At 43.6% G+C, this 15,407-nt stretch overlaps 1 protein-coding gene across 4 annotated transcripts in view; it reads right to left on the reverse strand.

The window, feature by feature from the left end:
• The window catches only part of PPP2R2C (protein phosphatase 2 regulatory subunit Bgamma), a 242,838-nt gene that overhangs the window by 78,909 nt on the left and 148,522 nt on the right, over window positions 1-15,407 (reverse strand). The window contains exon 3 of one of the 4 annotated variants that reach the window (XM_077477812.1): window positions 12,383-12,428. The exons of the other annotated variants lie outside the window; for them this stretch is intronic. Coding sequence (XP_077333938.1) covers window positions 12,383-12,428 — 46 coding nt within the window. The remainder of the gene's footprint in view (window positions 1-12,382; window positions 12,429-15,407) is intronic. 4 annotated transcript variants of the gene reach the window in all.

The raw sequence follows: 15,407 nt of genomic DNA on the forward strand, positions 1-15,407 counted from the left end.
GCCAAAGTGGGAAGTTGCAGAAGGTGCGTTCAATTACTTTAAAGGATGCACCAGACTTGGTTGAGTGGCTCGCTCAGCCTTACTCTTCTGCACCCTCCTCATCCTCTCGATCTGCACCCTCTTCTTCACTCTCTGCTATGTGCACCCCCAAAGACACTACCACCAACAACACGACCACCACCACCACCACCACATACCTTCCGCTTGAGTCACTGGAATTATTTTCCGATCCATATCAAGAGGACATTTCTGATGCGCAGCCACTCTTGGTATTGGATCAGGAAGAGGAGGTAGCAACAAGCGCTACTCAGCAGTCTGACGCCAGTACCCAGATCAGCCCAAGGAGGAGGTTGGTCCCCGGTGTTGCTGCCTACTCTACTTATAGCGGTGGGGAAGGTGACGTTGATGATGACGTGTCTAGTGATGTCACGTGGGTGCCCACAAGAGAGGAAGAGGAGGGGAGTTCAGAGGGAGATATGGACCAGCAGATAGGGAGGAGAAGCAGCAATGACTTACATTGCACAGCAGGGACAAAGCAGACTGCAAATGTATCAGGAGCGAGTCATCGACCATGTACGGTCACATCTGGCGCTCCCAGGACACCGGCACATGGCTCCGCAGTGTGGGCTTTTTTTAACGTGTCCGCTGCTGACAATAGCGTTGCCATCTGCAATCTTTGCAGTCAACGCGTTAGTCGCGGTAAGCCCAATACTCACCTAGGGACGACCGCCTTAAGAAGGCACATGAGCAGCCATCACCGAGCCCAGTGGGAGCAACGGAACACACAAAGCCACACTGCAGGCTCTCACCGTCCAGCCTCGTCTTCTACTTCTCCTTCTCCTCTCTCCTCACAATTGTCCTCCACTCCACCTTCCATCACGCCAAGCTCACATTTTTCTGCAAAAAGGCAGGCTTCCGTGGGCCTAATGTTTGAGCGTAAAAAAATGATGACGCCGGATAACCCTCTTGCCCAACGGTTGGCGGCTGGCTTGTCAGAACTCATAGCCCGCCAACTACTGCCATATAAACTGGTGGACTCGGAGGCCTTTCGCAAATTTGTGGCCATTGGAACACCACAATGGAAGGTCCCAGGAAGGAAGTATTTCTCAGAGAAGGGCATCCCAGAGCTATATGGCCATGTTCAGCGGCAAGTGAATGTATCTCTGGCACACAGTGTCGGTGCCAAGATACATCTGACCACAGACACGTGGTCTAGCAAACACGGGCAGGGAAGGTATATCAGTTTTACTGCCCACTGGGTGAACCTTCTGACGGCCGTCAAGCATGTAACCCGTGGCACCCGTGTAGATTTGGTTTTACCGCCACGGATTGCATGCAGGCCTGACTCTTCTTCTCCTCCTCCTACTCCATCCTCCTCCCTCTCCTCCTCAGCTGCCTCCTCCTTTTCCGCTGCTAGCGTCTCTTCCACTGCACCGCCCAAGCTCCCCAGAACCTATTCCACATGCCAGGTGAGACGTTGCCATGCCGTGCTGCGTCTGTTGTGCCTGGAAGCAAAGAGCCACACTGGCCCGGCACTCCTTTCAGCTTTGCGTTCACAGGCAGATGAGTGGCTAACACCGCTCAATTTGACAGTTGGTAAAGTGGTGTGTGACAACGGTGCCAATCTGCTTAGCGCATTGAAACAGGGCAAAATCACGCACGTGCCGTGCATGGCACACGTCTTAAACTTGGTCGTGCAGCGATTCCTTGTCAAATACCCTGGGGTCCAGGACATCTTGCGGCAGGCAAGGAAAATCTCGGCCCATTTCAGAAGATCTTACACGGCCATGGCTCGCCTTGCTGACATTCAGCGGCGACACCATCTGCCGGTCAGACGTCTTATTTGCGATTGCCCGACGCGATGGAACTCAACCTTCTATATGCTTGATAGGCTGCTCCAGCAGAAACGTGCAGTTAACGTCTACCTGTATGAACTCTGCGAAAGAAACGGTTCTGGGGAGCTGGGTTTTTTTTCACCGCGCCAGTGGCTGCTCATGCGCGACACATGCAGACTTCTGCGGCCATTTGAGGAGATCACCAAACTGGTCAGTCGCAGCCATGGCGCCATCAGTGACATGGTACCTTATGCCTTCTTTCTGGAGCGTGCATTGCGTCGTGTCATTGATCAGGCTGTGGAGGAGCAGGAGCGGGAAGATGAGGAAGTCGCAATGCTGGATGAATTCCCAGGGGGGGCTACTCTATCTGAGACAAGTCAACAACAGGAGTCTGATGAGGAGTCAGAGGAGGATGGTGCCGGGGCGGATGAGCAGGAGCAAGAAGAGCATGCTTTAAACCTTTCTGGGATCCCTGTTGTGCGAGGATGGGGAGAGGAGAATGAAGAGGACGACATTATCCTGGATGATGAGCAGGAGCCAGGCCACCACACCGCTTCCACTTTAGTGCAAATGGGGGCCTTCATGCTCCAGTGTTTTAATAGGGACCCCCGTATAAAAAGCATGAGGGTCAAGGACCAGTACTGGGTGGCAACGTACTTAGACCCCCGGTACAAACACAAAATGGCGGAAATGTTACCGCCGTCGCAGAGGGCTGTCAGAATGCAGCACTTCCAGGCCTTGCTTCGAGAAATGCTGCATTCTGCTTTTGCGTGCGCTGGCAGAGGAGCAATTCCCACTCCCAGAGAAGGATTTGCGGGTACCAATCCAACAGCGCCTGCAAGAAGAGGCCGGTTTGAAGATGTGTTGGTGACTTCGGATATGAGGTCATTCTTTCAGCCGACCCATCGACAGGTGTCATCCGGATCCAGCATCAGGGAACGCCTAGACCGTCAGGTGTCCGACTACATTGGGTTAACGGCCGATGTGGACGCTCTGAGGAGTGATGAACCCCTAGACTACTGGGTGGGCAGGCTTGACCTCTGGCCAGAGCTTGCCCAATTTGCAATCGAACTGTTGGCTTGCCCCTCATCCAGTGTCCTGTCCGAAAGGACGTTCAGCGCAGCAGGGGGGATTGTGACCGATAAGCGTACTCGCCTAGCTCACCACAGTGTTAACTACCTCACATTTCTAAAAATGAATGAGGCATGGATCTCGGAGGAATTCAACACATGTGATCAGTAGACCATGTATATGTCTATAAACAATTTTTGGAATCAAGCACACAGACCTTCTTAATTCATTTGGCTCACTTCCCTGACCCAAAAAAGCACACCGTACTATATGCCCCTACCCTCCTCTTTGAAGAGGTTGAGCGGTGTCATATTTCTACTGGGGCTGCTTATTATGAGGGGTTCCCACCATCCCTGTGCTGTGCTGACTTCCTCCTGGGTGTTCTTATTATGAGGGGCTCCCACCATCCCTGTGCTGTGCTGACTTCCTCCTGGGGGTTCTTATTATGAGGGGATCACACCATCCCTGTGCTGTGCTGACTTCCTCCTGGGGCTGCTTACGGTGCTGCTGTCAGCGCTGTATGTCACGGAGCTGCTGTCAGCGCTGTATGTCACGGAGCTGCTGTCAGCGCTGTATGTCACGGAGCTGCTGTCAGCGCTGTATGTCACGGAGCTGCTGTCAGCGCTGTATGTCACGGAGCTGCTGTCAGCGCTGTATGTCACGGAGCTGCTGTCAGCGCTGTATGTCACGGAGCTGCTGTCAGCGCTGTATGTCACGGAGCTGCTGTCAGCGCTGTATGTCACGGAGCTGCTGTCAGCGCTGTATGTCACGGAGCTGCTGTCAGCGCTGTATGTCACGGTGCTGCTGTCAGCGCTGTATGTCACGGAGCTGCTGTCAGCGCTGTATGTCACGGAGCTGCTGTCAGTGCTGTATGTCACGGAGCTGCTGTCAGCGCTGTATGTCACGGAGCTGCTGTCAGCGCTGTATGTCACGGAGCTGCTGTCAGCGCTGTATGTCACGGTGCTGCTGTCAGCGCTGTATGTCACGGAGCTGCTGTCAGCGCTGTATGTCACGGAGCTGCTGTCAGCGCTGTATGTCACGGAGCTGCTGTCAGCGCTGTATGTCACGGAGCTGCTGTCAGCGCTGTATGTCACGGAGCTGCTGTCAGCGCTGTATGTCACGGTGCTGATGTCAGTGCTCTGTATTACGGTGCTGCTGTCAGTGCTCTGTATCTCCTGCACCCTCTTGTTTGCCTACCCTGGTCCCTGACCTTCCCTCTCCTCCATTGCCTTCATTAGCTCCATAGTCCTGAATTGTCAGAACAATTTCCCAAATAAAAAAAAAATGCTTGTAGTTATCGATCCCAAATTCACCTCATACATGTATTATGCTATTGTCCAGGTGGTGGGACTACGTGCTACCCCCTAATAATTACCCCGTGGCCGCAAATTCGACCTAAAGGTTTGCGAAATTCGCCTCCCATTGAAGTCAATGGAGCCCGCGGCGAACGGTCGTTTTCGCGAACGTTTGTGTCCGTTCGCGTTTCGCGTTCGCGAAACGTCCCGTCGGAAGTTCGTCCATCACTACTAAACAGACTATTATAGCTTATTGTGATGCGTAATGGCAGTAAAGTGTGTTGTGCACTGTTTAAAAATTGAAAGTCTGTGTATTCAGGACAATACTGCACTATTCCCATCAGTCCTGGCACAGTCATACAAGCAGAAATGTTCTAGAGTCCGTCTAGGCAGGAGGCAATAAGGAAAAAGAGCTCTGGTATATTTAAAAAAAAAAAAAAAAAAGATAAAGACTATTACTTTACAATAATTTACTGCTGAAATCATAAAGCATAATACAGTGCCTTGAAAAAGTATTCGGCCCCCTTGAACTTTTCAACCTTTTGCCACATTTCAGGCTTCAAACATAAAGATATAAAATTTTAATTTTTTGTGAAGAATCACCAACAAGTGGGACACAGTTGTGAAGTGGAACAAAATCTATTGGATAATTTAAACTTTTTTAGCAAATAAAAAACTGAAAAGTGGTGCGTGCAAAATTATTCGGCCCCTTTACTTTCAGTGCAGCAAACTCACTCCAGAAGTTCAGCGAGGATCTCTGAATGATCCAATGTTGTCCTAAATGACTGATGGTGATAAATAGAATCCACCTGTGTGTAATCAAGTCTCTGTATAAATGCACCTGCTCTGTGATAGTCTCAGGGTTCTGTTGAAAGCGCAGAGAGCATCATGAAGACCAAGGAACACACCAGGCAGGTCCGTAATACTGTTGTGGAGAAGTTTAAAGCCGGATCTGGATACAAAAAGATTTCCCAAGCTTTAAACATCCCAAGGAGCACTGTGCAAGCGATCATTTTGAAATGGAAGGAGTATCAGACCACTGCAAATCTACCAAGACCTGGCCGTCCCTCTAAACTTTCAGCTCAGACAAGGAGAAGACTGATCAGAAATGCAGCCAAGAGGCCCATGATCACTCTGGATGAACTGCAGAGAACTACAGCTGAGGTGGGAGAGTCTGTCCATAGGACAACAATCAGTCGTACACTGCACAAATCTGGCCTTTATGGAAGAGTGGCAAGAAGAAAGCCATTTCTCAAAGATATCCATAAAAAGTCTTGTCTAAAGTTTGCCACAAGCCACCTGGGAGACACACCAAACATGTGGAAGAAGGTGCAGATGAAACCAAAATCCAACTTTTTGCCCACAATGCAAAACTATATGTTTGGCGTAAAAGCAACACAGCTCATCACCCTCAACACACCATCCCCACTGTCAAACATGGTGGTGGCAGCCTCATGGTTTGGGCCTGCTTTTCTTCAGCAGGGACAGGGAAGATGGTTAAAATTGAGGGGAAGATGGATGCAGCCAAATACAGGACCATTCTGGATGAAAACCTGTTGGAGTCTGCAAAAGACCTGAAACTGGGATGGAGATTTATCTTCCAACAAGACAATGATCCCAAACATACAGCAAAATCTACAAAGGAATGGTTCACAAATAAACGTATCCAGGTGTTAGAATGGCCAAGTCAAAGTCCAGACCTGAATCCAATCGAGAATCTGTGGAAAGAGCTGAAAACTGCTGTTCACAAATGCTCTCCATCCAACCTCACTGAGCTCGAGCTGTTTTGCAAGGAAGAATGGGCAAGAATTTCAGTCTCTCGATGTGCAAAACTGATAGAGACATACCCCAAGCGACTTGCAGCTGTAATTGCAGCAAAAGGTGGCTCTACAAAGTATTAACGCAAGGGGGCCGAATAATTTTGCACGCCTCACTTTTCATTTTTTTTATTAGTTAAAAAAGATTCAAAAATCCAATAGTTTTCGTTCCACTTCACAATTGTGTCCCACTTGTTGGTGATTCTTCACAAAAAATAAAAATGTTATATCTTTATGTTTGAAGCCTGATATGTGGCAAAAGGTTGAAAAGTTCAAGGGGGCCGAATACTTTCGCAAGGCACTGTATGTTATAGTACAGCTAATGCCAAAACCTTTTTTAATATTTTTAATATGTTTTTTGAGATAGTTAAAACCTCTGTCATTTTTTGCCTAAAAAATGAAAGACATAGTACAATGAATGGCACAGAATATCACCTTAAAAGAAAATTGCACTTACAAGATCAATAAAGAGTTTGTTAACCCAAAATTTCATATTCTTGATATGTGTATGTTGTGCCATTTATGTGTTAAAAAGCATCTTGCTCTCTAAGGTGTTAAATACCTGGTGATCCTGCCAATCTCCTTGCTTTCCTATTTCAAACTGACCTCATTAGGCATAGAAGCACATCCCTGCCAGCGTGTTCAGTTTTCTAGCTGTGCTGCTTGTCTAATGACAATGCTTTGAAATTTTCCACATTTTGTCACGTTACATCAAAAACGTAAATGTATTTTATTGGGATTTTATGTGATAGACCAACATAAAGTGGCACATAATTGTGAAGTGGAAGGAAAATGATAAATGGTTTTCAAAATTGTTTTACAAATAAATATGTGAAAAATGTGGGGTGCATTTATATTCAGCCCCCCTGAGGTAATACTTTGTATAACCACTTTTTGCTGCAATTACAAGCTAATTGGGCACGATTTGGACAATTTCACTTTTGTTGCCAGCGGTTTAGACATTAATGGCTGTGTTGATTTATTTTGAGAGGACAGCAAATTTACACTGTTATACAAGCTGTACACTCACTACTTTACATTGTAGCAAAGTGTCATTTCTTCAGTGTTGTCACATGAAAAGGTAGAATAAAATATTTACAAAAATGTGAGAGGTGTACTCACTTTTGTGAGATACTGTATATTATCAGGGATGCAATGCACCAATATTGATATCAGTGCTGATACTCGTACTTGTAAAAATGCTGCAGATGCCAAAACTGATACTTTGCAGTGTGATTTGGATCCATACAAAATAAATGCAATAATTTCAAAGAATCACATGCGATTTAAACTGGAATGCAGTGCGATTCCTGTCAGCATTGCAATTTCCCCCACCACTCCTGTGTGTGTGAACTCAGTAAAGAAGCAAAGTGCCATATAGTGCAGCAATAGGCAGTTTATTAAAAGGTTATAACAACTCACAATGTAAATATCTAGTCAAATCCAAATCTGCAGTGTCCTCGTCCCGCCAATGATAGCAAACCACGACCGCTGGAGGTGCTCACAGGGCTGGAAGAGAAGTTCCGGGTCTCCTGTGGCTACAGGGTGGAAATTATGTCAGCTTGGGGCGGACCACCGGACATCTCTTCCAGCCCTGTGTACCACTATCAGTGCATCCCTAATAAAAAAAAAAATTATATATATATATATATATATATATATATATATATATATATATATATATATATATATATAGGCATAACCCACTTTTAAGTACATAATGGGGTTTATTTACTAAAGCTGGAAAATGCAAGATCAGGCTCACTTCCGCATAGAAAACAATGAGCTTCTAACCCCAGCTTGTTCAATTAAGCTTTGGTAATAAAACCTGGAAGCTCATTGGTTTCTATGCAGAAGGGAGCCTGATTTTGCACTTTCCAGCTTTAGTAAATAAACCCCATTGTGTACTTAAAAGTGGGGTATGCTTTTATGTGTATGTATATATATATATATATATATATATATATATATATATATATATATGGCTTTTTTCAGAGGGAACTTGGTGGAACTCAGTTCCACCACCTCTGGATCAGACCCTTTGGTGCCTGCTCACCACAATCAATTGTAAACACAGAAGTCTGGTCTCTGTGTTTACAAGTGACAGCTCTATATATAAATAAATGTTTGACTTGCATTTCTACAGTATTTTGAAATAAATGGGTTGCTGCTCCCATTCAATCCTGCCACATTTCTAGGGGTCTGTTTTACCATGTGTCCAATTGGTAAGATTTTCCTTCACTTCATCTCCTGGAACCAGTATTGTGAAAGATTTTGCCTTCATTCCTGCTGTCTTAGTGAAAACTTGCAAAGTGTAATCAAAAGCAAAACTTTTTTTATAGTGTTGGACAGACTGGACCAACGGTCAGTTGTATACTTATTATATACATTTTACTTATTTATATATACATATATATATATATATATATATATATATATATATATATATATATATTACTTATTCAGAAAAATGCAGCTCTCTGCTGAAGTGGGAACCTGCCCTATTGCCCCGTACACACAATCAGACTTTCTGACAACAAAATCGTGGAATTTTTTTTCCAAAGGATGTTGGTTCAAACTTGTCTTGCATACACACGGTCACAATTCCGAACGTCAAGAACGCAGTGGTGTACAAGACGTACGATGAGCCAAGAAAAATTAAGTTCAATAGCCAGTTCGGTTCTCTTCTGCTTTTTTCCAAGCATGCGTGGACTTTTGTGCTTCGGACTTGTGTACACATGCTCAGAATTTCCGACAACAAGTCTTGTTGTCGGCAAATTCAAGAACCTGCTCTCAAACATTTGTTGGCGGAAAGTGCGACAGCAAATGTTCTATGGAGCATACACACGGTCTGACTTTTCCGACAACAAGCTCACATCCAACATTTGTTGTCGGAAAGTCTGATCGTGTGTACGGGCCATTACTCTATCCAATACTTAAAAACGTAGACTTTTTCTTAACTCTTAGTCCTGATACCAATGGTCACCACAACCAATAGAGAAAGTGAAAATCCCATAGTAGGTACAGCGATAGGGATATAAATCCTAAATGGGGTTTTTACTTCTCACCACTCTATCCAAAACTCAAAAAAAGAAATGTGGGCTTCAGATTCACTTTATTAGCCCCTTTCCCCTGATGCTAATACACACTATAGATTGTCTAGGCTTCTACTCCAATATGTGCATTGTAGGAATGAATCCTATGCTCCCCTTACCTGTAAGTACTGGGTATTTCACCGGAGAGGTGAATGAGGACTATGCCCAATTTATTGGTACACCAATATTTTATTAACACAGATGTGCTTAACTAAGAAAAGTTTTAAGATGATCATTCTGGAACAAAAAATAAAATATATCCATTGGTACCTGGTATAGTTTCTTTATTTTTTTTTAGATCATTTAGAGCGCTTTGAACCCCATCAGTTGTTGTCTGTGTGTCCCATTGGAGAGATTTCCCTTCCCTCCTGTTCCAGAGACAAAACAAGAAGTGAGAGGATATCTCTTCAATGGAAGGTGAAATCCCCTTTTAGCTGTCACCAGGACAGTTATCCCAAGCAGCACCTGTTCTGGTGAAAACTGGAGGTTAAATCTCCCAGCAATAAAAGCTTAAAGCGGGGTTCCACCGCAGTTTTTTTTTTTTTTTGTCCTAATTGCAATAATTATGTTTTCTAATTATGTCACTTACTTTTATTTTTTTCAAAAGTGTCTTGCTGCCGTTTTTCTGTCTTAGAAAGCATTTATAAAAACGTCTCCTGACGTTTTCCATTTGGCCTGTGGGCATGTGAAGCCCACAGGCATTGTCTTCCGGGACACTGTGCTGTCCCAGCATGCACCGCCCGTATAATCTCGGATCTCCTGGGCGCCGCACAGACTCCTGGGAAATTGAAAAAACTATCCCAGGAACCCGTGCGGCCGACAGGAAGAGCTGACCTGCTGCTGAAGCCCCGCCCATATCCGCAGCAGCACGGCCCCTTTCCGGAATCTCCAGGAGAAGGAGATTTAAAATAAAAAAAGAGAACAAGACAGCAGCAAGGTAAGGGGGATATCCAGCGATTACGGAACCAGATCATCACATAGGCATAGGAGTAGGAATTCGGGTGGAGCTCCGCTTTAACTGGGCTTCCAAACCTATCATAACAACCATTAAAAAAAAAGTTTGGGTTTTATACTTTAAACCAGCCTTTTTTCAACCCTTTTACCCTAGAGGAACCCTTGAAATACATTTTCAGGTCTCAGGGAAGACCTGCTAAAAACCACTTGACCAAAGGTTGGAGGGAAAATGCCCCTACATTGGTGTTCAATACAAAGAATGTCCCCTTAAAGTGATAATTGGAATGCCACCCTTATAGATAACAAAAAAGATTATTGTAGTCGGGTCACTGACTGCCAAGTGGTGCTGGCCCTGGAACCAAGCAGTCACTATCAAATCGGAGATCAATCAGCCACAGCTCAAGGAACTTGAATTCCAGAGAACTCTTCTTGAGAATGGTTGTTTTAAACCAAATATCTCACTTTGGCTTTGCTACATCTCCTTGATACATAATTCTTAAACAAACTGAACAATCACGGATAGTTTCTGTGAACATCGCTGACTTGTTGACAGAGAATTCCAAATTCTCCTACAGATGTTCCTTGCTCATTAGTCATGGATAATAGGTGGATGGTTGTGTGCCCAATGACTCACAGCTGAATATCTAATAACCCTCCCTAGCCACTGTACCATGGAAATATGAGAGCTATCAATAATGTTTATTACTTCTGAGGTGTGCTGTTATTACCCAGATTTCCCTTGTAACAAGCACATTAAAGTGTTACATCGATAAAAGGCAGCAAATTTCATTCAACAGCTGCAGCAAGATTATAGTAGTCAATGGTTCAAGACTACTGAGTGACTAAAACTGCAAGCTGACTACCTGATCTGACACTGGAGTTGTGATGATTCTGAGATCTGGGTAGACATATTGGGGTTGATTTACTAAAGGCAAATAAACTGTGCACTTTGCTAGGGCTTAGTAATTGAGATAAACCTTCATTTTGCAAAGAGTACCCAATCACGTGCAGGGAAAATATAAATATGTTTACTTGCACATGATTGGATGATGGAATTCAGCAGAGCTTCTGCTCTTTTACTAAGCTCTGGAGCAACTGCACTTGCAGGGCGTAACTGCACTTTGCAGAGTGCACAGTCTATAAGTCTTTAGTAAATCAACCCCTTTGTGTCTGGGAACTTCATCATTCTAGATCTGCAGCATGAGATCTTCTAAGACACAGCTGTTTCTGACTGCTAGTCTTTTTGAGATTTGTGGTGAAATTTGGTAATGTCACCAAAGAACTGCTCACTGTTCTCCTTGCTGGAGAGGAAGCAGAACATAGGGTTCTGTATTGCAAGGATCTCCCTGCTTCTGCTTCTTGCTAAAGGGAAAACTTTTTTTTTTTGGACAGAGTGGAGATGGATTAGAGAACCTTAGGTTTAGATTTTTATTGCTATCTGCATCCCTACTAGGGATATTCACCCTCTCTGTTTGTCTTGTTTACCATTATCACTAAAAGTGCAAGTAAAATCCAACCCAAAAGAAATTTGGGTTGTTGTCAGAAATGTAAAACAAGGATAATCTTGCAATGGGGACACTAGTTCTGGTGACCTGGGGGCCCCAAGGGATTCCCTTAGGCCCCTTTCACACTGGGGCAGTTTTCAGGTGCTACAGCGCTAAACAGGTGGAACAGGTGAATCAAGGACTGTATCAGGTAAGAAGAAAGGGATGAATCTGAAGTTTGACCTGGCAGAATGGGCAGAATCATTGTGTGTGAACTTGTGCTTGAGGAAGCACTGAAGCCCAGTCAACTGTGAAAGAAGAAAAACACCAAAGGTATTGCTCTAGCGTCTCATTCGTTCATTCTGTCTGACCATTCATTTGGGGATGATATTTCGAAGCGCTGTGTAGTGCCTGAAAAAAAACGTCCCCTTTCACTTCAGTGTGAAAGACCGAGGGGCTTTCACACTGGAGCGGTGCGCTAGCAGGACGGTGAAAAAAGTCACCACTCCTAAACCACTCCTACCCATTGAAATCAATGGGACAGCACGGCTATACCGATGGCAAAGCGCCGCTGCAGCAGCGATTTGCTGGTGGTTTTAACCCTTTTTCGCCCACTAGCAGGGGTTAAAACCACCCCGCTAGCGGCCGCAGAGCACCACTAAAACGATGGTAAAGCGCCGCTAAAAATAGCGCCGCTTTACCGCTGATGCCCGCACCGCCCCAGTGTGAAAGGGGCCTTAATTTGCAGGGGAAAAAAAAGACTTACATTTCCCCATTCAGGATTTTGTAGGCAACATTAACACATTATATTAAAAGATTGGGGAGATTTACCTTCAATTCCTCTTCCATAGCCAAAACACGATTTGAAAGTAAATCCCTGCAAATTAAGCATATACTTGTGAGTTTGCTCTGAAGCAACATCCCCAAAATAAATAGCAAAAAACATTTCCCAATTCTGGATTTTATAGGCAATATTAACACATTTTATTGAAAGAGATACATGTCAGTCTTTACCGAGTTACAAAACCAATAAAATCCTTATAAAAATTGACACAGCTGATTTTTAAACCTGCATATTTCAGTATATTACAACCATATGAATACCCATCCCTGGTTAACACTATTTTCTGATATGAAGATTTGTGAGCAGAAACACCCAACACGTTTCAGAAATAAAAAGCTTCTTCAGGGGTATATACATAAAGGGTACAACATTGCTACAGCATAATTACATTTGTTTAGAATGTATGACATATATACCTATAACACAAATAAAATTTGCATGACATGTTATATACAAGGATTCTGCAATATGGGTATTCATTTGGTTGTAATGCACTGCAATATGTGGGTTTAAAAATCAGATGTCTTACTGTTATTGTAACTCAGTAAAGACTGATGTGTATGTCTTTTAATATAATGTGTTAATCTTGCTTATAAAATCCCAAATGGGGAAATGTATGTTTTTTTGCTATTTATTTTGGGGATGTTGGCATGTTTCAGAGCAAACTCACAAGTACATTAATTTGCAAGTATTTACTTTAATTTCTTGTTTTGGCTATGGAAGAGAAATTGAAGGGAAATCTCCACAATGGGATGGGACAGATGGCAAAAAACCTGACCCCCTGACCCCTTACTCAACCCCCCCCCAAAAAAATGTTTTTCCTATAGTTTTAATTTATCCTGCGCTCTGTCTGCCTTCCTTTCTGTCTCTCGATTATCCCCCTATCAGTCATCAGGGGACATATCTGATATGAGGAAGCAAATCCCTGCTCTTCTACCAAGATGACCATCTCCACACAGAGACACAGGGGTTGATTTACTAAAGGCAAATAGACTGTGCACTTTACAAAGTGCATTTGCTCCAGAGCTTAGTAAATGAGCAGAAGCTCTGCTGACTTCCATTATCCAATCATGTGCAAGGAAAAATGCTGTTTTTTTATTTTCTTTGGGTACGCGATTGGGTCCCTGATTTACTAAGCTCTGGAGCAACTGCAAAGTGTAAAGTCTATTTGCCTTTAGTAAATCAACCCCACAGTGTAGACCAAGACATGGAAAGTCAGTAAGAGGGAAAAGATCTTCCTTTTGCCTTCTGCCTGGAATTTTGGCCACAGCTTCCACAGTACAGGTCCTCTTTAAAGTGTTATTAAACTCAGGACCCGGCATTCACTATATCTCCCACAGTACACATGGAAATGCAATTATTTTAGTAAATATAAACTGCTAATACCTTTTCTCATCAGAATTTATAGAAGTCCTTCTATTGGTGTCCAGCTGAGCACTGGGTAAAGCTTGTAGGAGAAGTTTTCATTTTCCTCTGACTGTCTTATGAGGCTACATGCAACCTGACCCTCTGTCTGGATAGTGCTGATTGGCCCTTTGCTGATCACATGCACCCTCCCCCCAAAAAAAAGACTTTCTAGCAATACACACCTAACTGAGCATGTGCAGAGTGCCTCCCAGGGCTCTGTTCTAGCAGTAGATGGATTGGGGGCAGTAAAAGAAGGGGAGGATCAGAGAAGACAGAATCAAACAGTCTTTGTTTATAAAATGCACAGGATTAACCCCTTCGGTTCCACAGTGAGTATAACAAGCATGCTTTACTGCATATGCATACTGATTTTACAGTTGTGGGTTTAGTAACACTTTAAGTAAATCCCCACTGCATTATTTATAGAGAAGTCAAGCTACGTCAGTCTACATTGCTTTCTGGAGCTACAATTAAATTATTAGACAGAGAATAATCTGAAAATAATGTGCCTGCATTCCAAAAACCAGCAATGCTAATAACACAATCACATCCCAGGCATTCTACCAGCAGCAAATAACACCGTAACAGCCAACTAATGAATTATGCATAAAGAAAAATAGAAAAATATCGGAAGAAATAATAGAAATGTCAAGTTATGCAAAGTTAAAATGTTTATATGTACCACTACAAGTGTTTTACAGGGACAAACATGATTGTGTGACACTGATCATAAATACACTGCCAACTACTGCTTTGGAAGGTAGACTTGTGTCATAAATCTAGAAAATAGAAGATCCAGCAAGAAAGCAACAGATAAAACAACTTATAGGATGAGGTCTCACTTAACTGTTTTCCTGCATAAAAATTATTTTTAAGTAGTTTCATAGTTAGGTTGAATAAAGACACCAGTCCATCCAGTTCAACCTGAGTGAGTGTCTACAATTGTCCCCATCCCTGTACATCGCACACTCATGTTGGTCCCTACCCTCAAGGAGCCCACAATCCAAGGTCCCCATTCATGTCCTAGGGCCAATTTTGAACAGAAGTAGATATCTCATTCAGTCATATATGGCAAATTTACATCTATTCACAACAGTTTAGTGTGTAGTGTGATAATAAAAGATACAACATTGTTGTGCGCAAAAAAAGAAAACACATGTCACAGTCAACAGGTGGTACCCCATAATGGTATGTGCTGCCATGGTACAAATGCAATGTAACTACATCCAATGGATCATCAGGAAGAGGTATTTCAGTGAAATGCCTCTTCAAGCAAGCGTGCCAGAGATAGGATATCCCCTTCCAATCACCTGCTAACCGCAGGCCAGCTTCTACTGACAAAGCTATCCGGATCGCTAGTCAGAAACTAGGCCCATGTGATAGAGGCCTTAATCATATGGATAGAGATAGATAGATCGGATAAATAGATAGTCTTGGTTGGATGCAGAGATGGGTATACAAAAAAGAAAAAAATGGTGGAATAGACTGATACAGTGGGTATAGATAATAATAACCCCCTTTAAATAATCACATTTTGTTGCTTTGCAGCCTGAAATGAAGAGAGATACACAGTTCTTTTTTTTTTATCAAGCTGTATTTACTCAG

Source organism: Lithobates pipiens, unplaced genomic scaffold (assembly GCF_037356315.1).
Source record: "Lithobates pipiens isolate NorthernLeopardFrog02 unplaced genomic scaffold, aLitPip1_a1.2 Scaffold_13, whole genome shotgun sequence".
NCBI lineage: Eukaryota > Metazoa > Chordata > Amphibia > Anura > Ranidae > Lithobates > Lithobates pipiens.